Source organism: Xyrauchen texanus, chromosome 8 (assembly GCF_025860055.1).
Source record: "Xyrauchen texanus isolate HMW12.3.18 chromosome 8, RBS_HiC_50CHRs, whole genome shotgun sequence".
NCBI lineage: Eukaryota > Metazoa > Chordata > Actinopteri > Cypriniformes > Catostomidae > Xyrauchen > Xyrauchen texanus.
In genome coordinates, this window is record NC_068283.1 from 20,175,174 (window position 1) to 20,201,450 (window position 26,277).

A 26,277-nucleotide genomic window follows, 5' to 3' on the forward strand; every position below is an offset into this window, starting at 1 on the left:
CCCCCAAACAACCTTATCGACTCTTAACAACCCCTGCATCAATTAATGAGGGGCTCTGGCTCTGAGAACAACCATATCATCAATGCAAGATTAAAGTATACACAGAGGACCACAAAAAAACAAAACAAACAAACAAAAAAAAATTAAAGCTATAAGCCCGTGATTAGTCTAAGATCATGCTCCCTGCAAAAAAAAGTGCATTTGAGCTTATTATGGTGAGATTTGTGTTGTTGTCTCTACAGTCTCATTGTTTAATAATTTAACCATTTTAATTTGCTCAGTTTATTCACTCATTATCTGAGACCACTAATGAAAAAAAATGCTTGTTTTCACATTCTTTTCTAATTTACACAAAGAAAAGAATTGCATAACGTATATTATCAGCATCATTATTTGAGTAAAAAGCTGAATTAGTGACCTAGAAAAAATTAAATATTAAAAAATTAAAATGTTAAATCGACAGTATTTAGTACCTTCAGGATTGCTGCACCCAAACTCTGGGATGTTCTCCCTCATACCTTTGTTTACATCGCTCCAGGTCTTTAAAAACCAATTAAAAACTCCCTATTTGCACTGTTTTTCAACTCTCTCTCTGACTCCTTCCTTAATCATACTGTCTATACAATTTGGATTAAATATTAAAAAAATATATTTTTCATGTGATTGTTTTTCATTGACTTTGTTCAGTTAACCATCTTTTTTCTGATGTGTGTTATGTCTATGCTATAGAAGCTTCCTTGGGTCCTTAAAAGTAGGTCATCCCTTTTATTTATTGTAAATGTTATACATTTCCAAAACGAGGGGTCCTGGGTAGCTCAGCGAGTATTGATGCTGACTGTATCCCCTGGAGTCATGAGTTCAAATCCAGGGCAAGCTGAGTGACTCCAGTCAGGTCTCCTAAGCAACCAAATTAGCCCGGTTGTAGGGATGGAAGTGTCATATGGGGTAACCTCCTCGGGGTCGTTATATTGTGTGGTTCTCGCTTTCGGTGGGGCACGTGGTGAGTTGTGCATAGAATAGAGTGGGCCTCCACTCATGCTACATCTCTGTTGAAACGCACTCAACAAGCCACATGACAAAATGCGTGGATTGACAGTCTCAGACGCGGAGGCAACTGAGTCACTACGCCACCTCGAGGACTTAGAAATTGGGGAAAAAAGGGGAGACTTTTTTTTCCAAAACTTTCTTTTCACTTCCAGGTTTGGGCCACATCCACAATAATAAGTTTTCATTTGAAAATGCATTGATTTCACTAAATTGACACCTCTTGTTCCACACTAAAATGGCATTTTCCTTCACCAAAAATGGAGTGTTTCAAAAACGTTCTTCAATTGTACATTCTTTGGAAAACGATAATGTAAGAGAAACAACATTATCATTATGTTTCCTGTTCCTGTTGCTGCTAGCCCTCGTGTTTCTAGCCTGCTTAGCATTGTTTGTCTTTCAGTGTTTAATCGCTTCCATTTTTTCATGCTAATTTTTTTCTGCTTGTATACTTTTAAACGTGATACAACTAAGTGTATTTTACCGCTCACACATGCCTTTCCACTTTTGTCGAGCTTAAACTGCGTGCCCACTGATCATAAACCACCACCACAACAGCAACAAACAATTGCTGTGTCATGGCATCTGCTCAAATTATTGCTTTGTGCACTGCATGTCACATGTTTACTATAGCCTATTCGATCAGAAGAGTCATTTGTGATAAATGTAAGGAATTAGTTTGGCTGATAGAGAAGGTAAGTGAGTTAGAGCTGGGCTCTTCAACTACCTTCTATACAGTACATCTTAGCTAGCACTTTCATCTTAAGTAACATGTTACTTAAAATACACCCTTAATACTGTGCATTCATTTATACTAAAATAGTCACAGGGTATACTGTATCGAGTTTAAGTATCATGGTTTAACGTCTGTCCATAAATTCCTTCATAAGAACTGGCTCTTAACTAACAAGTAATGTTTGATCAGTTTTACTTTGAAAAATATTTAAAAAAATTACTGATAACAGTTGAATGCTGTTGCACGTGCCATTGAGTGCTGTTAAAGTCTCATGCCTATGAATTGCGCGGTATGGCAATTTGATAAAAAATCAGTTGGTGGGCCAGAAAAAGATGATTGGTGGGCTGGATTTAGTCTGTGGGCCACCAGTTTACTAGCCCTGAATTAGAGACACACATCCGAATGCTAGTGGAGATTAGTGAGAAAGAGAAGCCGTTGAATACTGTTTCAGATGCGGGTAGTACAGTGAGCAACACACTCACTTTGGTTCCGGCTGTACAGCCCCTGCAGCAGGGCTGATGTTTCAGCGACATACTCGCTCAGCAAAGGGACACCACGTTCACATTCCTGTTAGGATTTAGAATTGATTCTCCCCACTCAGTGATGCACCCAATGAGAATTCCGTTGAAAGTGCCATTGTTATTGGTAACTCTGTTGTAAGGAATGTGGAAATAGAGACTCCAGCCACTATTGTTAAATGCATATCCTATGCCAGTGCAGCTGACATCAGATAAAATGTACAAGTGCTGGCTAAACATAGATTTTATAAGATTGTTATTCATATCACCACTAATGATGCCCAGCTTCGCCAGTCGGACATCGCTATAGATAATGTTAAAGAGGTGTGTGAACTTGTAAAAACTATATCAGATACTGAAATATGCTCTGGCCCCCTCCCTGCTCATTGTGCTGATGAGGTTTACAGTAGATTAGTGTCACTGAATAGCTGGATGTCCATGTTAATAATGATAGTATTTGACTAACTGGGGTCCAGGTCAGGAAGCAGACAAACTGGCTTATCCAAACGTCTATAAGCTGCCTTGAGACATCACACAGGTCACATAAACTGCAACACATAGAGAATGAATTACCTATGTATCATATAGAGACTGTGGTTGTTCTCCGAACTACCAAACACAAAACCATCATTAAGTAATTTAGAAAAAATTTTACTAATGTCAAACTTGAAAACAACAAAATAACTGAAGATAAACTTCATATAAAGTTAGGACTACTAATCATTAGATCGTTTACATCCAAATCACTAATTGTAAATGAAATTATTACAGATCATACTTTGGATTCGCTCTGTTAAACTGAAACCTAAATTAAAACAGATGAATATATTAGTTTAAAATGAGTCTACTCCCTCAGGTTATTGTTATAAACATGAGCCTCATCTGAAAAGTCGAGGAGGAGGTGTTGCTACAGTTTACATTGATATTTTTAGTGTTACTTATTGGTCTGGAAATATGTTTTATTCTTATTAACTGATAATGCTTAATGTGACATTTTAGATAAATAAAACAATGTTGTTGTCTTTTGTTCTTGCAACAGTATATAGACTTCCAGGACCATATTCTAAATTCCTTCGAGCATTTGCTGATTTTGTGTCATATCTAGTGGTTGCTGTGAATAGAGTTTTAATCGTCTCTGACTTCAACATCCACATAGATAACAAAAATTATACACTGGGATTAGCATGTATCGATATTCTCAAAAATATTCTGTTGGTGTTAGACAAAATGTGACAGGTCCAACCCATCACCAAATTCATATGCAGATCATATCCTCATCTCTTGTATGCTGCGCTTAGCAAAGGTAGCTCAGTCTACACAATGTTATCATTCACGTAGAACTGTTCTTTCAACTACTAAAGATAGCTGTTAAGTTTCGTAATAATTTTTACATTATGTTAATTACTTACAAAGCTTTTAATGGTCTAGCTCCAAAGTACTTAAGTGAACTGTCACGCTATAATCCATCATGCTAATTACAAAACTACGGCCTGTTAACAATACAAAGAATATTAAAATCCACAAAATGAGGGAGATAATTTTCATATTTGGCTCATAAACTATAGAATAGTCTTCCTAGCAGTGTTCAGAACTCAGACACACTTTCTCAGTTTAAGACTAGACTAAAGACTTATCTATTTATCACTCAATTCATAGCTATGCTGCTTTAGTTAGTTCTGCCGGAACCAAAAACACCTCTCTTATTCTTTAACCCTGTTTTAAATTTAATGGCATCTCTGTTGATTTTATTATATTTCTTTCCTTGTCTAAACTTGTAAACCTGGTTACCAGAGCCTGCCAGATCCATCTCCAGTCCTACCTGATGTCTGATTCCCACTCTGTTGCTGAGTGATGATGGTAAATGGTAAATGGTCTACACTTATATAGCGCTTTTTTATTAACCTTAGTGGTTACCAAAGCGCTTTACACTGTGTCCCAATCACCCATCCACACTCACATTCACACACCAATGGCGGCAGAGCTGCCATGCAAGGCGCTAGCCTGCCATTGGGAGCAACTACACACAGAGGATGAACTGATGCTAACTCAAAGACATGCGATTCTTCGTGAGCCACTGCCTGAAGCATGGGTTCAGGATGGAGTCCACCAAAAGTATCTGCCATAAGCTTGCAGCCGGACTTCGATGCTCCTCATTGAATGATACCAATATCAACTTGGTCAAAGAAGGGACAACACTCTCTTAAACTACAAAGAAAATGAATTAACCACTAACAAAAGCCTTCATCTGCCAAAATTAAAGGACAATGCATCTACATGTATATCCTCAGTTAATTTAGGATTACTTTACCACAAAAAGCTGGTAAGCAGACCACACCATCTCCCAGTAGAGGGCCGGGAGGAGAATCCTCATTTGTCATTATTTCTTTTGCGGTACCATCATTCTCAGTAAAAGAGCTACTTCCTCGTTCCTTGGATCATCTGGCCTGCAATGCGGCCATTCTCACACACATCAGCACCCTGGCTCCCCGGACCCAGATCCCTCACCTCCGGACCCACGACTGCTGTCCCCCGGCTGTCCAGAGGACGCCTACACAGGACATCCTCCTCTGTCACTAACTCACCCCCTGCCGGGTGTGCGGAGCAAGGTAAGTGCTTTGAGTCTTTTCTCAACCCCAAAGCCTCGGAGGCACTTTTTTTCCAACGCAACACTACCTGCCCCACCCCGCTGTGAGGCCCTGCCAGGTATGTTGAAAATGATCGACCCCTTAGTGCCCCCTCGCACAGAGCTTGGACGCGTGGCTTTCACTTCCCAACCCGCATTGGTTGGCAAGGACCATCCGACTTGGCTACATAATTCATTTTGCCAGGCCCCTGCCCCCTTTCAGCAGTATCTGCTTTACCTCGGAGCACGGCAAAGATGTCAAAAACCCTATGTGCAGAGATCGTGACCCTTTTACTCAAAGACACGATAGAGCCTGTTCCTCTAACCGAGATGAAGAAGGGTTACTACAGCTCTTACTTTATCGTATCCAAAAAAAGGTGAGTTTTCAACTGGACCTTGCACAAACTCCGTCCGGCATCAGGATTTGTTCACTGCGGTAGACCTGAAGGACGCGTACTTCCACGTCTCTATCTTGCCTCGATATCCACCCTTCCTACGATTTGTGTTCGACGGCCAGGCGTATCAGAACAAGGTCCTCCCCTTCGGTCTGTCCCTGTCCCCTTGCATCTTCACGAAGGTCGCAGAGGCAGCACTTTCCCCACTAAGGGAAGTGGGCATCCGCATACTCAACTACCTTGACAACTGGTTGATTCTAGCTCACTCTTGAGAGTCACTGTGTGCCCACAGGGACCAGTGCTGAAATGTCTTGCCTTGTTCAAGCACACATTTCCCCCAGTGAGCCTACTTGCACGGGTGCTGTGCAAGGTCAGGGAGGACAAGGAACAAGTCAATAGGCCCCCTATTGGCCCACGCGGACTTGGTTCTTGGATTTCACGCTCCCTGGCGAATTCCCCTGAAGAAGGACCTTCTTTCTCAGGGACGGGGCACCCTCTGGCATCCGTGCCCCGAGCCCTCATCTTGAAGACAGCCCTCCTGATCGCACTCACTTCCATCAAGAGGGTTGGGTACCTGCAAGCGTTCTCTGTCAGCGACACTTGCCTGGAGTTCATTCCGGCAGATGCCCATGTCGTCCTAAGACCTCGACCAGGCTACGTGCCCAAGGTTCCTACAACGCCCTTCAGGGACCAGTGAACATGAAAGCCCTTCCACAGGAGGAGGCAGACCTAGCCTTTTCGTTGCTATGTCTGGTGCATGCTTTGCGTACCTATGAAAACCGCACGCAGAGCTTTGTCTGCTTTGGTGGACAGCGGAACAGGTGGACAGAGTTGGCCTTCACAGATTAATACCCCTGAGTGTATTTTCCGCGGTACGGTCCCCCTGCCGGTGGACCCACGTCTCCCTTGGGCAGTCCCCTCTTCCCCTGGTCGCTGTGTTTGTAGAAACTCCTCCCTCGCTAGGTAGGATCTACCACCGCGCCACTTCCACATGTGGCTTGAAATCCCATGTGACTTATTCACCACATTTAACCTCCCCCAGCCTGGGCAGGATGTGGTCTCCACAGGGTCTTTTCCCCCAAAAGAACGCCTTCCCCGATGCGTGTTATAGCATTAAATGGCCCCAGCCGTTTTAACTCAAGAAACATAGAAGAGAGAAAAGGCGCAGCTGGCGCAGCCTGCGCCCATGCTTGGCACATCTCTCGTTACCCCCTTCGGGAAGAAGATGCTATGTAACCTAAAAATGTATGATGTTTTTATGGGGTGTTGGGAAAGGTATGTACGGTCTTTGGCATGCAACTGCCTGCCTGCACCTGTGTCAGGAGTTCACAAACAAGGTTCAGCAAATGGTGTGATTGAATAGGCACCCCTAGTGTTGCTTCATTCGACACAACGTCGTGTCCCCCCGGCCATGACACTGTACCGAGCCACTGTAACAGCCGAACCGTATTCTCGGCTTCTCAGTGCAAAACCTGAATGGACAGATGCACAATTCACACCTTTTATACCCGTATGTCCGGGGGAGGGACATGCAAATTCTGTCTGCCATTTTCTCATTGGCCTTTTCTCAAGTTCAGAGGTAACCGAGACCTTCAAGAAAGACCCCTAGTGTCGCTTCATTCGACAAAAGTCTTGTTCCCTCCATCAGGGAACAGAGGTTACAACAGTAACCTAGACATTTCTAAAACAAGATTTATCAACATTGATCTTATTTTAAAGATTTTTTGATATTTGTACAGGAAAAACAATAAAAAGATTATTATCAAGAAAACGATTTTTGACCTAATATCAAAGATCTTACTAGAAATTATGAACCAATGTTAATTTTCTTGATAAAAATAATATGATTGTACCTGGTAATGTGCATGTAAAATGGCTAGAAATAGCATTATAGCTTAGCGTAAAACTGATTTACACAAGGTTTATTTCTGTTTCTTCTGCTCCAAACTTACTTCTCTGTCTGCTCGTATGAATGTAACACATCATAAGAAAGGGTTTCACCGCTGTTCAAATGCACTTTGGATCGCATCATTTATATGTATAAGTGTTTTCCATCTGAATAGACAAAATATTAAATGAAACAAATGACAATAAAATTCAAGTAATCTCTTGCAACTGTATTCTAATTGCCAATTATTAAAATTGTAACTATAGTGGAATACATGTATTTTAAATATGTAATCCCAATACATGTATTCAGTAACCCTGTAACCCTCTAACTCTGCCTATATGTACTGTGAAACAAAGGAGCAGCAGCAATCTCATACACACACATACTTGTTCAGCCCATGGATGAGAGGTGTATGGAAGAGAGGGGGATTGGGATCAGCTCTTTTCTATTTCTCTGCCACCATGTCTTCCATTTGACTTTGAGTGAATGAGTGTTTAGACTTTAAGAGCTGTTCAAGTGAACACAATTATCTATAGATAAAAAAGAGGGTTGGGTGGAGATGCCTAGTGGAGGAAACACGGCCCCTCTGTGTCCTACATCGTCCACCTGTTTCTGCCTCTGGTGGCATAATGACAGCAGATAGAGGGGGAGAAAGAGGGAGGTATGCTTGATGATCAGAGGAGAGAAGGAGAGGAGGTGGGAGGGGAAAGAGGATGAAAAGGGGAGGGAGGTTTGTGTTGTGTGTGGAAAAGAGAGAAATGGCAGGATGAGGCGGCAGCCGGAGAAAGAGTCACAGTAAAAGGACCAGTAAGGCCACAGTCTGGGAACAACAGATCCAAGGAGACGTAGAGAAAGAGGTAGGCTGCTCCTTTTTCTAACATGCATGTGCATAATTATACAAGATTTAAACGTAAAGCAGCACAGTTTAATAGGGATTGCATGCTTGTATTTGTGCATGCAAGTAAATGTGTGTTTTTTGGTGATAATCTCTTCTAGAAGGGCTTTATTTTTTAAACTGTATGTGCAAATCAGCACTGCAGAGCAACCACAGATGGAGGAAGAGAGAGAATCGAAGAAAGAGAAAGAGAGTAGCAGTGAGTAATTGACAGAGAAGGGAAAGGATGCATTATGCATCTGAGCAGAAAGAAAGGATGGTAATCAGAGAGAAAAGTTGATGCTTCCATGGCTGTGGAAGGGATACAGAAAAACATCCTGATGATATAAAAGTCCCTCTATTTGTTTGTTATTCATTGTTACCTGTTTTTTGTTTGTCTGAGACACATGCATGCATGTGTGTTGTTTTATGCATGTGCATGTTTCTGTGTGTGTCTTGAAACATGGTAATGCAACAATGTGCGTGAAAAGGAATTTGGTCAATGTGTGTTGAGTTCTAATGGTCTGGATCTGTTTAGGAGTCAGTACAGAATCAGAGAACTAGTTAACAGAGATGTGTGTTTGCTATGTTTGCCAGCACAGTGTGTTTAAGTTTGTTTTATGCCAACATGCAGTTGAACTATGAATGAATTTTAACACTTGCAGTGTATAATGCAAAAGTGAGCACAATGTTATGATTCCAACATAAGTGCAGTCTCCTCACTGTAAACCCTAATTTTTCAGAACAAAACAAAAGTTATCTAGTTAATAGAATGTTCAGATTTTGTACTACACATGCATGTTCATTGCTATTATCTTGAAATATTGAGTAAACTAACTAATTTATCTCATTGTCTGAACTTAAAAGAAACATGTAATCTCAACGAAAATTAAGTAGAAAGAAAGAAGTAGAAAAAACTAATAAGCTAGGCCTAGCAATTACAGTAAAAGCTAGCATGTAGAATAAATGCTAATTCGAAACACAGTTCTACAATATGATTTACAAAGCAATTGAACAATGAGTAAAACACTACGCTATAGGATGATATAAATTCAAACCTACCTGTCCTCAACCTAGGCTCAAGCCCCAATATTCATCATAACGGTAACTCCAACATAGCATAAACTCTTCTAAATAACACAATAAAACAACAAACACTTAACAAGTCTCCAACCATTACATTCATCTTGCACATAGACACATTATTTAACACTTAATTTTAACATTTAGAGTGCTTTCACAATTGGTCTGATTGCTTGGACCAAACCCCAGTTAGTTTCCTCCCCTTGCCCCATTGGTCTCTGTTCACATCATATGTTTTGGGTCCGAACCGCAGTCTGATTACGTCAACAACATAAATACAAATGGCAGCTGTTTACTAATTAACTAGGCAACAACGCATGAAGACATCAGCTCTGCGGTGTTATTGAAGTATTAATTTCTTTGGATTTCCCCCCAAAACTTTACATGCATAAAATTACAATTATGTTTGTCTGCCAAGGATGCATTGAATGTGCAATGATGTGAAGAATTGTAGCATTTGTATTTCGTGAGCCAGCAGATGCGTTGCAAGAGATGTGAAGAATGTGTGATTTATTTGGACACAAGCTGGTATGAGAAATGCATTATACCAAAATAATTGCAATCGGGAGCCTGCAAAGACACAAATTATATGCAATCAATAAGGATTCACTTCCGCGATTTGGTACGATTGTGTTCATATTAGCAGCAAACCGCACCGGAGTTCACATGACCCATACCCAGACCAACTTTTCAAGTGGACTCAGGTGCGGTTCACGGGTGCGTACCCGAGTTCGGAAAAAAACAGTGTTCACACAACCAAAACAAACCACACATTGACGTCATTCGAACCCAGATGCGCACCAAAAGTGCTGTGAAAGCACCCTTACTCTACATGTCGAGTACAATGCAAAGCATGTTGGCAATTTTAAATCCCCTGCCCAGTTTCAGTTAAATTTAAGTTCCTGTAAATGTTAAGAGACACGTTCATTAAACTCAAAACAATAAAACAATTCAGGTTACTTAAAATGTGTCAGTTTTGTAAAGAGAATGTTCTAAATACTCATCAAGGTTAATTCATATGAGCTAACTTGCATGATTACATTTTTCCTTTTTCAGTACATTTAATTATTTGGAGTTTTAGAGTTTACAGAATATGTATTCCTCTCAGCTGAATTAATATTTTTTAGAATTGTCCAGGAGAATTATGGAAAGCATTTTCCATTCAAATAGATCTGGAATTCTGTTGCATTTGCAAAGTTTTTATGGTATGGCACACAGCTGTTGATCTGAGGGTATATGCTGAGAATCACAGCCTTTTTAATCTCTGGCAAAATCACTCTTGTTGACTTTTTTTATAGTCCATACATGACTATAGCTTTGTATAGTTTAGAACCTAAACAGTAGGCTAAAATACTAAATAGTAAATTGACTGCAGATGCAGCTTTAGAATTGAGCAGAATGGATTATGTTATGTGATTGTGTGCATATTACTTTTTTACGCTTTATTCATTTGTGTGCATATGACTTTGCTACTATCATGACAATCAGGTGAACATCATGTTTTCTGTCAGCTATGAATGAGAATCATCAGGCACACTGAAATAGTTTCCCCGCAAATATGATTCTTAATAAATTTGCTGCCTAATATATAGCATTTAAGTCAAATTACACTGAGCTTCCCAGCCTTCACTGCATTTTTTGGGCTCAGTTTTATATTGTCTTAAATTTCTAAATAAATTGTTTCAACCAAATCTTAGTATCTCACATGCACTCCACAAGTTCCTTACCACTAGATCAAATAACAACCTTGTGGATATTAAATACCTTGCTCTAACAATCCTGCTCATGCTTTTAGCTTGTCCGTTAAAGCCAATCTGTCTCTTAAAAAGCCTGATGAGAAGTTGAAAACAGGTTAACAGCCTAAAAGAAAGGTATCAAACCTGTGCTCATTGAGCAGACTCCATCTTAAAAAGAAGTTCTCCACCTGTTATAGCCATGTGTAAACTTCATAGACCTTATTCACAGTAGCACCATCTTGATGGCAATGACAACAAGGCTGTGAGGGATAGACTTGTTGTCTCTTCAACGAGTTGTACTGTTGTTTAAAGTGTTCTGGATCGTTCCGCTGACAAAAAAATAGAAGACAAAAACTCTATTTGTGAAAAATAGTTGTGAAAATATTTTATATGATGTATGAGATTTATACAGCTCAACTGTATACTGTGGATGCCACTGAAGAGATTGTACTTTCAAAAATAAAAAATGGTCATACTGTTAATAAGGTCTATTGTTGTTGTTTGTAATAACCATCCCATCAGTCATCAGGCATCATCAGTAAATACATGTTTCCCAAACACTCTTACTGCCAGAAAAAAACAGATCAGACAAACCGTCAGTCACACCCAAAAGATACGCAATTGGCTTACATTTACATTTTATTCATTTGGCAGGCACGTTTATCCAAAGTGACTTACAAAAGAGGAAAACATAAGCAAATAATCTTAAGGAGACAGTGGTATGAAAAGTGCCATACTACAAAGTTTCACTAGCATCAAAATAGTATTCAAAATAGATTAAAGTGCAACAAGAATTTTTTTTTTTTTTATTTATTTATTTAGTGACTGGTTAAGTGTTGTTTTTTTGAAAACAGAGAGTGAGTCAGCTTCACAGATGGAGTTGGAAAGGTCGTTCCACCAACGTGGTATGATGAAACTGAAATTCCGGGAAAAATTAGCTTATACAGATGTAGGGTTGCTAAATGTCCCCTATAAAGCCCAAAGTAGTGTTGTGATGGTACCAACATTTCGGTAGTAGGTACCGATACCAGTTAAATTTCACGATTCTCGATACCAATTTCGATACCACAGCAAAAATATGCTAATATGATAATGTGCCATTGAACACACCAGTTTAGTTATATTTAATTATGTTAATAATTATAGTTTAATAATTATTATTATTTTCCAGATTTTTTTTTTTTAAAAAAGTTTAATTTAATCATCAAAATGGTGTCTAATCAATAAATTCTAAAACTTTTAACAAAGGAACCAAACTTTTTAACATGTCATTGCTTTTTTTTTTTTTTGCCAAATTTGTATTCAACAGATGTCTTGCTTGTGATACTTTGATTAATTATTATTATTATTACTACAGAGAATGTAAAATTTTACTATAAAGTTGTAATATATTTTCATTCAATTTCTTCAATTTTAGGCATCTAGATTTTATTTTGAATCGTGCTTTTATTATGACATGTTTTTTGCCATATGCTCACTGATCTAGATAGATGCTTCACTTTTCTGGATAAACTGGATCATTGAAGTACGGTGGCCGACAGAGCTCAACGTGCTGCAACCTAAAGAAGATGCATGCAAATAGAAAAAAACGCTTGCAAATAAAAAAACACCTGCAAATTAAGAAAACATCTTCATCAGTTTCACAACACACGTGTGCTCCAAATACTCACAACACAACAAAATACAGAAACACGCTGCAAAAGCTCACAACACAACCAAATACAGAAACGCGCTGCAAGTAACACAGAACACAACGGAAATGTTTCTGGGGGAACCAAATATGTGACGAACCCGGCTGGGACCTATATATTTTTTTTTTTATAAATAAACTATAATATTAAAATAATATTGTAATATATTGTATATAGAAATAATATTATAATATTATATTGTAATATTATACTTTTTTATAGTTCTTCTACTCTTTGCTTACAGCTCAAAATTCTACTTTATTTTATTTTATTTATTTAAACTTTTTTTTTCCGCAAAACATACAGAGATAAATTTTTTATGACATAAAACTTGTATACAATATAAAAAATGTATTAACAATATGTTGAATGTCATCAGAAATGAGAAAAGAACAATGAGCTGAAAACTAAAATAAATAAAAAAGATAGAGAAGAACATGAAGGAAAGATATTACATCAGTTACACCAGAGCCATTCTCTCCATGGCTCTGAGTTACACTATACAAATTGTTTCATGTTATGTTTAAAGTTTCATAAGAAGGTGTAGGTAATGTAGGGTCCAATGTTTTAAAGTTGAGACACTGACACACAGATATATAGGCCTAACGGATATATAAAACAAATATTTTAACAGTTTTTTTGTAAAGTAAAAATAAATATATTTGCAACCGTTATGTTAACAGCATTATATTTCTGTCCTCAGAACAGCTATTCAGCTGATGGACAATGTGCTGCGTTGTCATGGGAACATCCCAGGTGAAAATAATTACGTTGGAAGTTGTCTTTCATTGCTCCCTTCATCAAGTGCGTTCCAAACGGCTACATAAATGGCACACTAGTGCCATGCTCACTCCAAAGTCCCACTTGAAGAGCTCTGCCGTCTGCCCTTCGAAGGGAGTAGGGCATAGGGATGCTCACGTGCAATAAGCACGTCCCAGCCGGGTTCGTCACTTATTTGGTTCCCCTGGAAACATTTCCGTTGTGGTCTGTGTTACTTGCAGCGCGTTTCTGTATTTGGTTGTGTTGTGAGCTTTTGCAGCGCGTTTCTGTATTTTGTTGTGTTGTGAGTATTTGGAGCACACGTGTGTTGTGAAACTGATGAAGATGTTTTCTTAATTTGCGGGTGTTTTTTTATTTGCATGCGTTTTTTTCTATTTGCATGCGTCTTCTTTAGGTTGCAGCACGTTGAGCTCTCTCGGCCACTGTATTGAAGACTTTTAAGTCACGTCTGAAATCTCAATGTAGGACACAGTTTTGGAGTGTTTGTATTTTAGATTACTGCTGTTTGTGGATGTATGTATGTGGTCATTTTGAAATGTTATGTTTTAAATTGTATTACTGTGACGCACTTTGGTTAACTGTTGTTTTAAATGCGATATAAATAAAGATGAGCTGAGATTAAAGCTCAGATGCTGTAATTTTAATTATATAAATATATATTTTACATGACTCACAATGTAGGCCCTATAAGTGATCAGCTTTGTCATCTCATACGATGTGAATGATTCTCAATGTTTGTGGAGTTTCTAGTGGATGAGAGGTTATATTTATTTAACGTACACATCTCTTCCACAGTAAGATTGCAGCCTTTATCGGTTTAATAAATCATTCTAGGACATGTCACGATTTAAATTTGATTAATTGTCCTTTTCAATGTACAAGAAGTAATACAGCACAAATTCAAAATAAGCCTGTGAGCATTTTAAAGCTGTCGTGTGTCAGTCACACTGTGCGCTGGTACCAGATAGATTCGGTGCTCGGTACTACCGGTACTGCAGAAACACTGGTACCGTAACAGCTTTTTATTTTAGTATCGACTTGGTACCGAAGTACCGGTACTTTTGACAACACTAGCCCAGAGTACTATATACTTCGATTTTGACGCAAATGCTCAAAGTCTGCGTACAGTCGAACGCAAGCCTGTTAAATTAAACTAAAGTATGCACGATACGTCTGCTATAAGACACCAAACTATTCCTCTTCAGGAATTTAGAACCAGAAAGATGTCTTTATATTCCTTCAGTCTCGAGTTATACAAATGCAGGTATCTCCTGACCTCCTCACCCACACATGCTTGACGCATTCTGCGCTCAGCGACACAGTTAGAACAATCGGCCGCACACGTTGAGTCCTCTAACACTTTGCTGATAACAACGTTCGCGTCATGTGTCCTGACTGACCGAAGTATACTTTAGCTAGGATGTCCCGTTTTTTGGCCGAAATGATGCCTATTGTTCCGTATTTTATCATCAAATCACTGGAGAGGGACCAACCCAAACAGATGGCGAAACATTAGGGGAGGCCTCCACCCTGAGGCGTTTCCAGCATTGAAGGACATCCGGGGCTTAGCCCAGACAATTTTATTTTCACACTAGCAACCACTTCCCTGTAGTCCAAAGCTGGTGAGAGGGTATTCTTTGAGTTTTGCTCTTGCTGGGCCTGTTTCTACAGTTCCTAAATCTTCCACTCTAGTACTATCCTCAACATCCTCTCTCCTCCCTGAATCATCTGTGATGCAAAAGAACAGATACAGCACATAACTTATTGCAAATCAGCTTCAAACAACTAATTCATCAAGTGCTACATATTTCAAATTGTAGACCAATACCATTGAAGAAAATGTATTGGGAAGAGCAGATCAGTGGGATTGCCCTAATATCTATCATGATTCTTGAATTGTCATGTACATTACCATAAATTCATCACAAAAGAGTTATATTATAGTGAGTAAAGTGAGGTAAAAAAATATTGAATATAAATAATTTATATTTTTTGACATAAATAGTCAAAATGATGTATAAGATCCTAAGTTAAAGCAATACATGAATGACTTTAGTCTAAGTTCATTGACACACCATGGCATCAAACTATATAATTCTCATCATCTCTATGAGAATAATTCATCTGTCAAAATCCTTTCATTAGGATCATTGGGATAAACAATGTTTCACTTTTAACTTTCTCTAAAGTAAAGTGACTGATTAATTGTTAACTGTCGATTTAACACATCTAAACCTAACCTTACCCCTAAACTTAGCTCTCACCTTTCTGCATTTTAAAATTGTTAATATTGTGAAGCCATTTTCCTTGAGGGTCAGAGTGGGAAAACAATCCCTCAAAAACACTATTCAGACCCGTGTATTGCTTCCTTTTTGCAAATTGCATCATTACCAGAGTAGCGAAAGAGGAAATTACATCATACTGAGAGCAAGGGTAAGTGATAGTTGGTTCCTGACTGCAGTAGTCAAAATGGAATTATTAGTTTAGCTCTCACAAGCCAGACACTTTTTGCTTTATGTCCTGTGCTAAACTTACAAGGCCGATTGAGTGATGTTTGCTCTCTTTATTTCAGACGAAGTGGGTGCAATAGGAATTCAGATAGGCAGACATTTCAATTTGATCAGAAACACTTTTCATTTCTAAAGGTTATGTGTTGCTTCATGCAGTGCCTGTGTGTACAAAGAAAGTGTGGAATAAAATGTAATTGTAATACCAATAAAGAAGTCTGTATTTTTGAATAATTTTTAATTGTTTTATGAATAAACATGATATTTAAGAATAATAATAATAAAAAAAAAACCTGATTCATGAGAGTTTAGCCAAACTTAGGGTCTCAGAATATATGGCATACTACATACCATACTATTACTGATGCACTAAGAGAAGTATGGGTAGTATGCTATTCCAAACTCGAATAAGCTGTGTCTTCATCAGAGCTTGTGTAGCCACTTTGCAACTACACTGGCTGAGACAGCTGGTCTCAACATGCTCTAGCAGTACTTTGAAGGTGTACAACATGGTGATGTAGCAGAGACATCAAACAAATCTCGGACATGTCTAACCGGCATGTAATGAATCAAGGCAAGCTCCGATCGGTTTGCACAGCACTGCATGAAGTCAAACACACCTCATTCTCTGCTACTTGCTAATCGGTGGCAGGTGTGTTTATGGGCAGTTCTCATTCTAAAGAGAATTTAATAGGACAAAACTATTTATATGCCCCTGCAAACAAAATGAGTGATCAATATTTTTGGTATACTTTGCAGAAAGACTGTACATTTTAATTGCATATATCTGCTAGAAGTTTGTCCATTTTTAGCCTCAAATCTAAAAGACATGGACTAAAAGCCACACAATTGATTTTGATTAAAAAAGTATGTGGGTGTTTGGATAAGAATGGAATATGGGAGAGAAAACTCTGATTACTGCAGCAGTAGATCTATTTTATTTGTCTCTCTTGACATTTTTCTTGGTGAAATTCTGTTTCTGTTTCACTTGGTCCTCAGAAAGTATGCCATCAGCGATTTGCTTTGGGAGCCTGACTGTGTGGAAGAGAGAGAGAGAGTGAAAAAAAGAGGAAGTTGTGGTGGCTCTTTAAACTCTGTCTTCCTGCTGTGGCTTCCTGGCTCCCACAGAAACAGCATCCATCATCTCTTCCAGTCACACTCTCCCATCTTTCCTAGCACTTTATCATGCCTTATTACTAGTTAATCATATCAAGGCAATATGCACTGAGTAAACCAAGATGAAATGTAAGTCGCATTTTTAAAGTGAAGAGATATTGATTTGCCAATCCACTGCAGGCATTTAAACTGATTGCTAATGCCTTGAGGAAATCAGGGAGGGATAGATGGCAGATGAAAAAAATACCTGGGAAATTTTATCCAAAGGCACAAATTATCTGTACATTAATCTGTACATACCTGTAAATTACAAGATAGACATATAAATAATGAGCAGATGATCTGAATGATTAAACTGAAAGAGACCTAAATAGAGAAGGGAAAATATACAGAGTTGTGAGACTGATATTGCTCAATATGAGCATATTATTCTGCATATGCATGTCTGTCTCTCTCTAAGGCAGTGGTTCTCAAATGGTTTTGCTTTAGGAACCCATACTTTACATTAGACATCAAGTGGCATCCCAACACAGTGCAAAATGGTCAAGAAATGTCCTTAAAATAATTAGTTTAAAATAATTAACATTTCCATCAACTGTACAGGTCCAGAAATTTTGAAAATTGACATTAACATGACCAGTGTTGGGTAAGCTACTATAAAAAATTATTAATTTTCTTACTACTAATTACATCTTCTACAGTGTAATTAGATTATTGTAGTAAGTAATTGCATTAATTATTACTAATTACATTCTAATTCCCTTATCATCCTCAACCAGATGAAAAATAGAAGGATAGACATGAAACTGTTCTTTTAATTATTTCCAATAAATCATATAAAATCAAATAAATTATTCATGAACTGGCCAAAGTATTTAAGGGGCTGCATTAAATTAGAAAATATAAATTTTAACATTAGACATTACATTTTTATTTTAAATTCACTATTGTTAAATATAGACTTCTATAGTCTATAGATTATTTAACACAATTACATCAGAAGTAACTGTAATTAAATTACAGAAAAATTAAGATTAATCCCTTGCTTGACTTTTTTCAATGAAAAAGTAATTTTATTACAGTAATTAATAACTTAGTAATGCATTATACCCAACACCAACTATGACATAGAAACAGCAGAAGCTAAATCTATTGTCAATGCAAATCAACAAAAGATTGTGGTTGTGGCTTCATTTTAGTCAGTGTGTCAAATTTTTAAATATGTATTATTATTTATTTCTTTATTTGCATTTAGTGTTGTTTTTCTGTCGTGACCCAACAGTTGTGAACCACTAATATAAGGAATATGAGTTCCTGCTGTTGTAACAATTACCTCTTTTTTTAGGCCAACTCTATCCTGATCCATGAAAGAAGCCATGCCAATCTTCTCTGCAGGAGCAGGTACATATAGCTCATGCATACAGCCAAACACACTTGCATATGTATAGACACATGGACACTGATCTCCTGTACTGCATGCAGGGTTGCATGAGACTCTTGCCCTACTGACCTCACAGCTGTGTCCAAATGCCAATCACAAAGAAGAGATAGTCTTCCTTAAGGACGTCTTTAGTGAGAGAAGTCTCAGCAACCTTATGAAGGTGTGTTTCTGTGTCACTGATTATGAAGTTTTAATGTTCATATCTAGCATCATGCATTAAAAATTATTTACATCATGCATTATTTATATTAGCTTGTTTTTAAACATAAGAGCATAAGAATTTATTGGTAAGCAATATGCTTCGTCTTTGCATTAATGTGTATTATGTGTGTTAATGCTAGATTCATGAGAAGCTGCGTCAGTATGAAAGGCAAAGCCCCACTCCAGTTCTCCACAGTGCCTTCACTCTCGCAGAGGATGTAAGTGCTGTACTCACTGTCATATCACATCACCACAGAAATTATTAATGGCCTTTTACAATTATATGTAACCAGGCTGTAATGATATCTGTCTGGGGTGAATGAGAGAACACTACAATTTAACACCGCAACCCTTGTATAAGAGAAGTAAATCTTAATTGTATCAATGTGTTTGCAGAGAAAGCTAATTCCTTATAAATTGTAAAAGAATGTGTTTTTCTATCCTATTTTTGAAATCTGAACTTTTTGAAGATGTAATCAAAGTGAAATGGCTCATAAATAAGGTCGCAGAGCCAGCCCTTACCACGCTAAGGGAAGTGGGCATCTGCATACTCAACTACCTCAATGACTGGCTCATCCTGGCTCACTCTCGAGAGTTACTATGCGCTCACAGGGACAAGGTGCTCAGGCACATCAGCTGTCTAGGGCTTCAGGTGAACTGGGAAATGAGCAAGCTCGGCCCTGTTCAGAGCATCTCTTTTCTCGACATGGAGTTAGACTCAGTCTCAATGACAGAGTGCCTCACCCACGAGTGTGCCCAGACAGTGTTCAGGTGCCTCGCTCTCTTCAAGCCCGGCACGGCGATTTCTCTAACACAATTCCAGAGGGTCCTAGGACATATGGCATCCTCAGCCGTGGTCACACCGCTCAGGTTGATGCATATGAGACCCTTCAGCACTGGCTACAGACTCGAGTCCTGAGATGGGCATGGCGCCACGGGACATACCGTGTGACAATCACCCCCTCCTGCCATCAGACTTTCAACCCTTGTACAGACCTTTGCTTGCTGCAGACCGGAGTCCCCTTGCAGCAGGTGTCCAGACGTGTCGTGGTCACCACAGACGCCTCTCAACAGGGTTGTGGCACTGTGTGCAACAGGCACACTTCCGCTGGCTCCTGCACAGGACCCTGTCTGCGTATGCACATCAACTGTCTAGAGTTGATGACTCTCGTCATATGTCACAATTCGCCCGCCATCTCCTCCTTTGGTGTCAGCCGTGATTCATGTCACCAAATGTCACTCACATCCCTGCAACCACAACACGACGGCGGATGTGCTGTCGCAACAGGTTTCCCCCAGCAGAGAGTGGAGGCTCCACCCCCAGGTGGTCCAGCTGATTTGGGACCGATTCAGCACGGCACAGATAGATCTCTTTGCCTCCTGTCACGCACACACACAAGACGAGACAGTCACAATGTCGGAGTAAACTGCTTTATTCCACAAAGCAGGCAACAGTACAAAAGGGCAAATCCAGTGAAGAGGAGTCAAGGGGGGGCGTGAGGTCGAAGCCGGGGAATCAAAATAGAACAGAGGGCAAATCCACGGAAGAGTAGTCAGGGGGAGCGTTAGGTCGAAGCCGGGAACTCAGTAAACAACTAGACGAGACTAGCAAGAGGAAAAGATAGGGGAAGCTAGGGGAAAACTAGTGCTGGCAAAGCGAAGGGGTAAACTAAAAAATAACCAACAAGAGTGAAACGAATGGGTTGTGATATATATAGGGGAAAAAACGAGCGGTGCAGGTGAAATGAATAACCTAGTGATTGGGACGAGTGCGGGTGAAACTAATACTCTGGTGATTGTGAGCGAGCGCGAGAGCCAGAGGGGGCGGGTGCAGGTGAAACTAATAACAGGGAACGTGCACGCTAACAAAGGGACTGTGGAGTTAAATACGGGACGAAATGGGCACAGAAGAGGTAAGGGCAAAACGAGACAAGGTGAATGTTACATAGCCCCCCCTCAAGGGATTGGATACCATACGATCCCAACAAACAAAACCCCAGAACAGAAACCCCACAAAAGCCCAAAAACAAAATGAGGGCAGTCCAAGGGGCACAGAGGGTAGGCAGGAAGTCCAAGAGGGCAACGAGGGGCAGACAGGCAGTCCAAGGGGGCAACGAGGGGCAATAAGAAGGTCCACGAGGGAACAAAGGAAAATTAAACAGTCCACGGGGCCAATAGGGCAGTACAAGGCAAGGTCATGGGGAACATAGCGGAAAGGCGGGTGGCCGGGAGATCTGGGGGGCAGCCATAGGGCAGAGACAGGGTCGGGGGGCCTGGAAGGCAACTGTAGGACAGGGACTGGGTCCGGGGGCCTGGAAAGTGACCACAGGACAGGGACTAGGCTAGGAGACCTGGGAGGTGGCCACGGGACAGGAACAGGGTCAGGAGGCCAGGGAAGAGGCCACAGGACAGGAAGAGGGTCAGGACGCCAGGGGAAAGGCCACAGGACAGGAAGAGGGTCAGGAAGTCCGGGAAGACGAACGGTTACTGGGGGAGCTGGCAGAACCAGGTGAGGAAGGGTTTCCGGGAGCAGAGCCGTGAAATGCAGTGCCGTGGAGGACTTGGGAGACGGAGCCCTGGAAGGCGGAGCTGTGAGAGACTCGGCAGGTGGGGCACTGAGAGACTGAGGAGGAGGCACCAAGGAAGGCTCGGGGGGCTCAGGAGGCGGTGCCATAGGGGGCCCGAGAGACAGGGCAGAGGGAGGTGGTGCCGCAGGAGGCTCTAGAGGTGGAGATCTGGAAGGCTTTGGCGGCGGAGCCGACGGAGGCGGCACCATAGGAGGCTCTAGAGGCGGGGGCCTGGAAGGCTCAGGAGGTGGAGCCAATGACGGTGGCGCCGTGGGAGGCTCTAGAGGCGATGGAGGCGGCACCGTAGGAGGCTCTAGAGGCAGGGGCCTGGAAGGCTCAGGAGGTGGAGCCAGTGATGGTGGCGCCATGGGAGGCTCTAGAGGCGGAGACCTAGAAGGCTCTGGAGGTGGAGCCGAAGGAGGCTTTAGGGGCGAAGACCTGGAAGGCTCTGGAGGCGGAGCCAAGGGAGGTGGCGCCGTGGGAGGTTTCTGAGGCGAAGACCTGGAAGGCTCTGGAGGCGGAGCCAAAGGAGGTGGCGCCGTGGGAGGTTTCTGAGGTGAAGACCTGGCAGGCTCTGTTGTCTCTGGGGGTAGAGCCGTAGGAGGCTCGGGAGGCAGAGCCGCAGGAGGCTCGGGAGGCGGAGCTCTAGAAGGCTCTGGAGTCCCTGGGGGCAGAGCCGTAGGAGGCTCGAGAGGCGGAGCCCTAGAAAGCTCTGGAGTCTCTGGGAGCAGAGCCGTAGGAGGCTCGGGGGGTGGAGCCGTGGGAGGTTTCTGAGGTGAAGACCTGGCAGGCACTGTCGTCTCTGGGGGTAGAGCCGTAGGAGGCTCGGGAGGCAGAGCCGCAGGAGGCTCGGGAGGCGGAGCTCTAGAAGGCTCTGGAGTCCCTGGGGGCAGAGCCGTAGGAGGCTCTGGAAGCGGAACCGTAGGAGGCTCGAGAGGCGGAGCCCTAGAAAGCTCTGGAGTCTCTGGGAGCAGAGCCGTAGGAGGCTCGGGGGGTGGAGCCATAGGAGGCTCTGGAGGGGGAGCTGTAGGAGGCTCGGGAGGCAGAGACGTAGGAGGCTCGAGAGGCGGAGCCGTAGGAGGCTCGAGAGGCGGAGCCCTAGAAAGCTCTGGAGTATCTGGGAGCAGAGCCGTAGGAGGCTCTGGAGGGGGAGCCTTGAGAGGCTCGAGAGGCGGAGCCCTAGAAAGCTCTGGAGTCTCTGGGAGCAGAGCCGTAGGAGGCTCGGGGGGTGGAGCCGTGGGAGGTTTCTGAGGTGAAGACCTGGCAGGCTCTGTCGTCTCTGGGGGTAGAGCCGTAGGAGGCTCGGGAGGCAGAGCCGCAGGAGGCTCGGGAGGCGGAGCTCTAGAAGGCTCTGGAGTCCCTGGGGGCAGAGCCGTAGGAGGCTCTGGAAGCGGAACCGTAGGAGGCTCGAGAGGCAGAGCCCTAGAAAGCTCTGGAGTCTCTGGGAGCAGAGCCGTAGGAGGCTCGGGGGGTGGAGCCATAGGAGGCTCTGGAGGGGGAGCTGTAGGAGGCTCGGGAGGCAGAGACGTAGGAGGCTCGAGAGGCGGAGCCGTAGGAGGCTCGAGAGGCGGAGCCCTAGAAAGCTCTGGAGTATCTGGGAGCAGAGCCGTAGGAGGCACTGGAGGGGGAGCCATGAAAGACTCGAGAGACGGAGCCTTGAGAGGCTCGGGGGAGGAGGAGCCCTGGAAGACTCGAGAGACGGAGCCCTGAGAGGCTCGAGAGGAGGAGGAGCCCTGGAAGACTCGAGAGACGGAGCCCTGAGAGGCTCGAAAGGAGGAGGAGCCCTGGAAGACTCGAGAGACGAAGCCCTGAGAGGCTTGAGAGGGGGAGGAGCCCTGAAAGACTCGAGGGACGGAGCCCTGGGAGGCTCGAGAGGAGGAGGAGCCCTGAAAGACTCGAGAGACGAAGCCCTGAGAGGCTTGAGAGGAGGAGGAGCCCTGAAAGACTCGAGAGACGAAGCCCTGAGAGGCTTGAGAGGGGGAGGAGCCCTGAAAGACTCGAGAGACGGAGCCCTGAGAGGCTCGAGAGGCTTGAGAGGCGGAGCCCTGGGAGGCTCGAGAGGAGGAGCCCTGGGAGGCTCAAGAGGCGGGGCTCTGGGAGGCTCGAGGGGTAGAGCCCTGGGAGGCTCGAGAGACTTGAGAGGCCGAGCCCTGGGAGGCTCGAGAGGAGGGGCCCTGGGAGGCTCGAGAGGAGGGGCCCTGGGAGGCTCGAGAGGTGGGGCCCTGGGAGGCCTGAGAGGCGGAGCCCTGGAGGACTCTGAGGGGTGAGCAGAGGCTGGCAGAGTCATGGATGACTCTGAGGGCGGAGCAGAGCCCCACAGAGCTGTGGAAGACTCTGAGGGCGAAACAGGGGCCGGCAGAGCCGTGGAAGACTCTGAGGGCGAAGCAGAGGCCGGCAGAGCCGTGGAAGACTCTGAGGGCAGAACAGAGCTCGGCAGAGCCGTGGAAGACTCTGAGGGCGGAGCAGAGGCCGGCAGAGCCGTGGAAGACTCTGAGGGCGGAGCAGAGCTCGGCAGAGCCGTGGAAGACTCTGAGGGCGGAGCAGAGGCCGGCAGAGCCGTGGAAGACTGAGGGCGGAGCAGAGGCCGGCAGAGCCGTGAAAAACTCTGAGGGAACCTCTGTGGTCTTGAGCACAAGACGAGACTGGGGAGAAGGTGCCCTCTTCCTTCTCTTTCTCCTTCGGCCAATAGGGAGCGTGGCCATGGGGACGGTTGAGGTTACAGGCGCTGGCTCCGGGACGGTCGATGCTACAGGCGCTGGCTCGCTGACCGTGGCAGGCGTGGGCGCTGGCTCGCTGGCCGTGGCATGCTTCGAGACTGGGGCGGTGGCGGGCTTCGAGACTGGGGCCGTGGCAGGCTTCGAGACCGGGGCTGTGGCAGGCTTCGAGACTGGGGCCATGTCGCGGAACTCTGGTTCAGTGTCTGCCTCCCCCACAGTAAATGAGGATCCAGCGAACAGTAGGGCGAGGTCAATAAATTGAGCCAGGTTGCGGGAGCAGCGACCACCAGGCATGAACGACGAGGTTGGCTCATTCAGTCCACATTGAAAAATGTCTTTCAGAGCCACCTCATCAAAGTTCACCTGGTTAGCCAGGGCACAAAAGTCAACCACATAAGCCTCCAAGGGTTGACTCCCCTGACGCAAAACCAAGAGTCGGGCCACTGGCTCCATAATGTTAAGGGCAAGGTTATGAGTTCTACAACCGCTGCCCTGCATAAAAAACCCTTGGCAAGTGTCCGAAGAGCCATCGAACTTCTCGGGGGGTTGAAGGCTTACGGCGCTCAGGGGTGCGTTGGGAGCATCAACGGGCTCAGGGGCAGACACAGGTGAAACAGGGTGAAATAAATCAGACATAGTACGTACCTGCTGCCCCTGGGCCGTGAGCGCTTGGTCATGTCTCCCAACCATAGATCCTTGTACCGGAGGTGCCATGAAAATCCGCTCTAGCGAGCTGTGAAAATCCTCCGTAGGATACATTGTGACTGTTCTGTAAGGTTGGATATTCTGTCACGCACACACACAAGACGAGACAGTCACAATGTCGGAGTAAACTGCTTTATTCCACAAAGCAGGCAACAGTACAAAAGGGCAAATCCAGTGAAGAGGAGTCAAGGGGGGCGTGAAGTCGAAGCCGGGGAATTAAAATAGAACAGAGGGCAAATCCACGGAAGAGTAGTCGGGGGGAGCGTTAGGTCGAAGCCGGGAAATCAGTAAACAACTAGACGAGACTAGCGAGAGGAAAAGACAGGGGAAGCTAGGGGAAAACTAGTGCTGGCAAAGTGAAGGGGTAAACTAAACAATAACCAACAAGAGTGAAACGAAAGGTTTGTGATATATATAGGGGAAAAAACAAGCGGTGCAGGTGAAACGAATAACCTAGTGATTGGGACGAGTGCGGGTGAAACTAATACTCTGGTGATTGTGAGCGAGCGCGAGAGCCAGAGGGGGCGGGTGCAGGTGAAACTAATAACAGGGAACGTGCACGCTAACAAAGGGACTGTGGAGTTAAATACGGGAAAAATGGGCACAGAAGAGGTAAGGGCAAAACAAGACAAGGTGAATGTTACACCTCCCAAGACAACTCCCACTGCCTGCTTTGGTACTCCCTGACAGAAGTTCCTCTCGGGACAGACACGCCGGCAAACAGCTTGCCCCGGGGGCTGCGCAAGTACGCATTTCCCCAGTGAGCCTCCTTGGACTGGTGCTGTGCAAGATCAGGGAGGACGAGGAACAGGTCACCTTGGTGGCTCCTTACTGGCCCACCCGGACCTGGTTCTCAGATCTTACGATCCTCGCGACAGCACCTCCCTGGAAAATTCCCCTGTGGATGGACCTTCTTTCTCAGGGACAGGAAACCCTCTGGCACCTATGCCCAGACCTCTGGAACCTGGATGGGACGTGGAAAATCTAAACCGACCAAGCCTGTTCCCCTCCTGGGATCTCTCAGTGGTCCTCATGGGCCTTCAGAGACCCATTCGGTTCACTTTATTCAGTTGAGCTCAAGGCCCTCTCCCTGAAGACAGCCCTCCTGATCACGTTAGTCTCCGTCAATAGGGTTGGGGACCTGTAAGCATTCTTTGTCAGCGACACCTTCCTGGAGTTCGGTCCGGCACATACTTACGTTATCATGACCGGGCTACGTGCCCAAGGTTTCTACGACCCCCTTCAGGGACAAGGTCGTGAACCTGCAAGCAAGCTGCCCTGGGAGGAGGCAGACCCAGCCTTCTTGTTGCTGTGTCCAGTAAATATGTAGCTGGGTGTATCAACTCTCAGTGGATTATAACATGAAAATAATAAAAAATCTAGTACAGTGCACAGAGCTCGCCGTTTGCACATCTGCTCCTCGAATGGCCTAATGTGACCTCTGCTTTCAGATGTTTTGATTTTAGTCTACACTCCCTGATTTTTAGGTGGCAGAGGAGTTGCAGAGTGGACCAATAAGTGTTGAGGAAAAGGAGCTCTTACATCTGCTAACATCACCACATCTCAAGGTACTAACAACTAACCTTCATGTTACAGTAAATGTCAGTTGAAAAATTAAATCTCACTTTTAATGTTGACAGTTTTTCCATATC

At 43.5% G+C, this 26,277-nt stretch overlaps 1 protein-coding gene across 3 annotated transcripts in view; it reads left to right on the forward strand.

The window, feature by feature from the left end:
* Positions 1–7,939: 7,939 nt before the first annotated feature.
* The window catches only part of LOC127648086 (MAGUK p55 subfamily member 3-like), a 42,163-nt gene continuing 23,825 nt past the window's right edge, over positions 7,940–26,277 (forward strand). The window contains exons 1-6 of one of the 3 annotated variants that reach the window (XM_052132694.1): positions 7,940–8,064; positions 16,878–17,123; positions 18,340–18,395; positions 18,477–18,595; positions 18,777–18,854; positions 26,113–26,193. In XM_052132694.1, the coding sequence (XP_051988654.1) occupies positions 18,359–18,395; positions 18,477–18,595; positions 18,777–18,854; positions 26,113–26,193 (315 nt within the window). In that variant the 5' untranslated portion in view covers positions 7,940–8,064; positions 16,878–17,123; positions 18,340–18,358. Of the gene's footprint in view, positions 8,065–16,877; positions 17,124–18,226; positions 18,396–18,476; positions 18,596–18,776; positions 18,855–26,112; positions 26,194–26,277 lie in introns of those variants that run through there. The other 2 variants (XM_052132692.1, XM_052132693.1) reach the window with 2 other exon arrangements.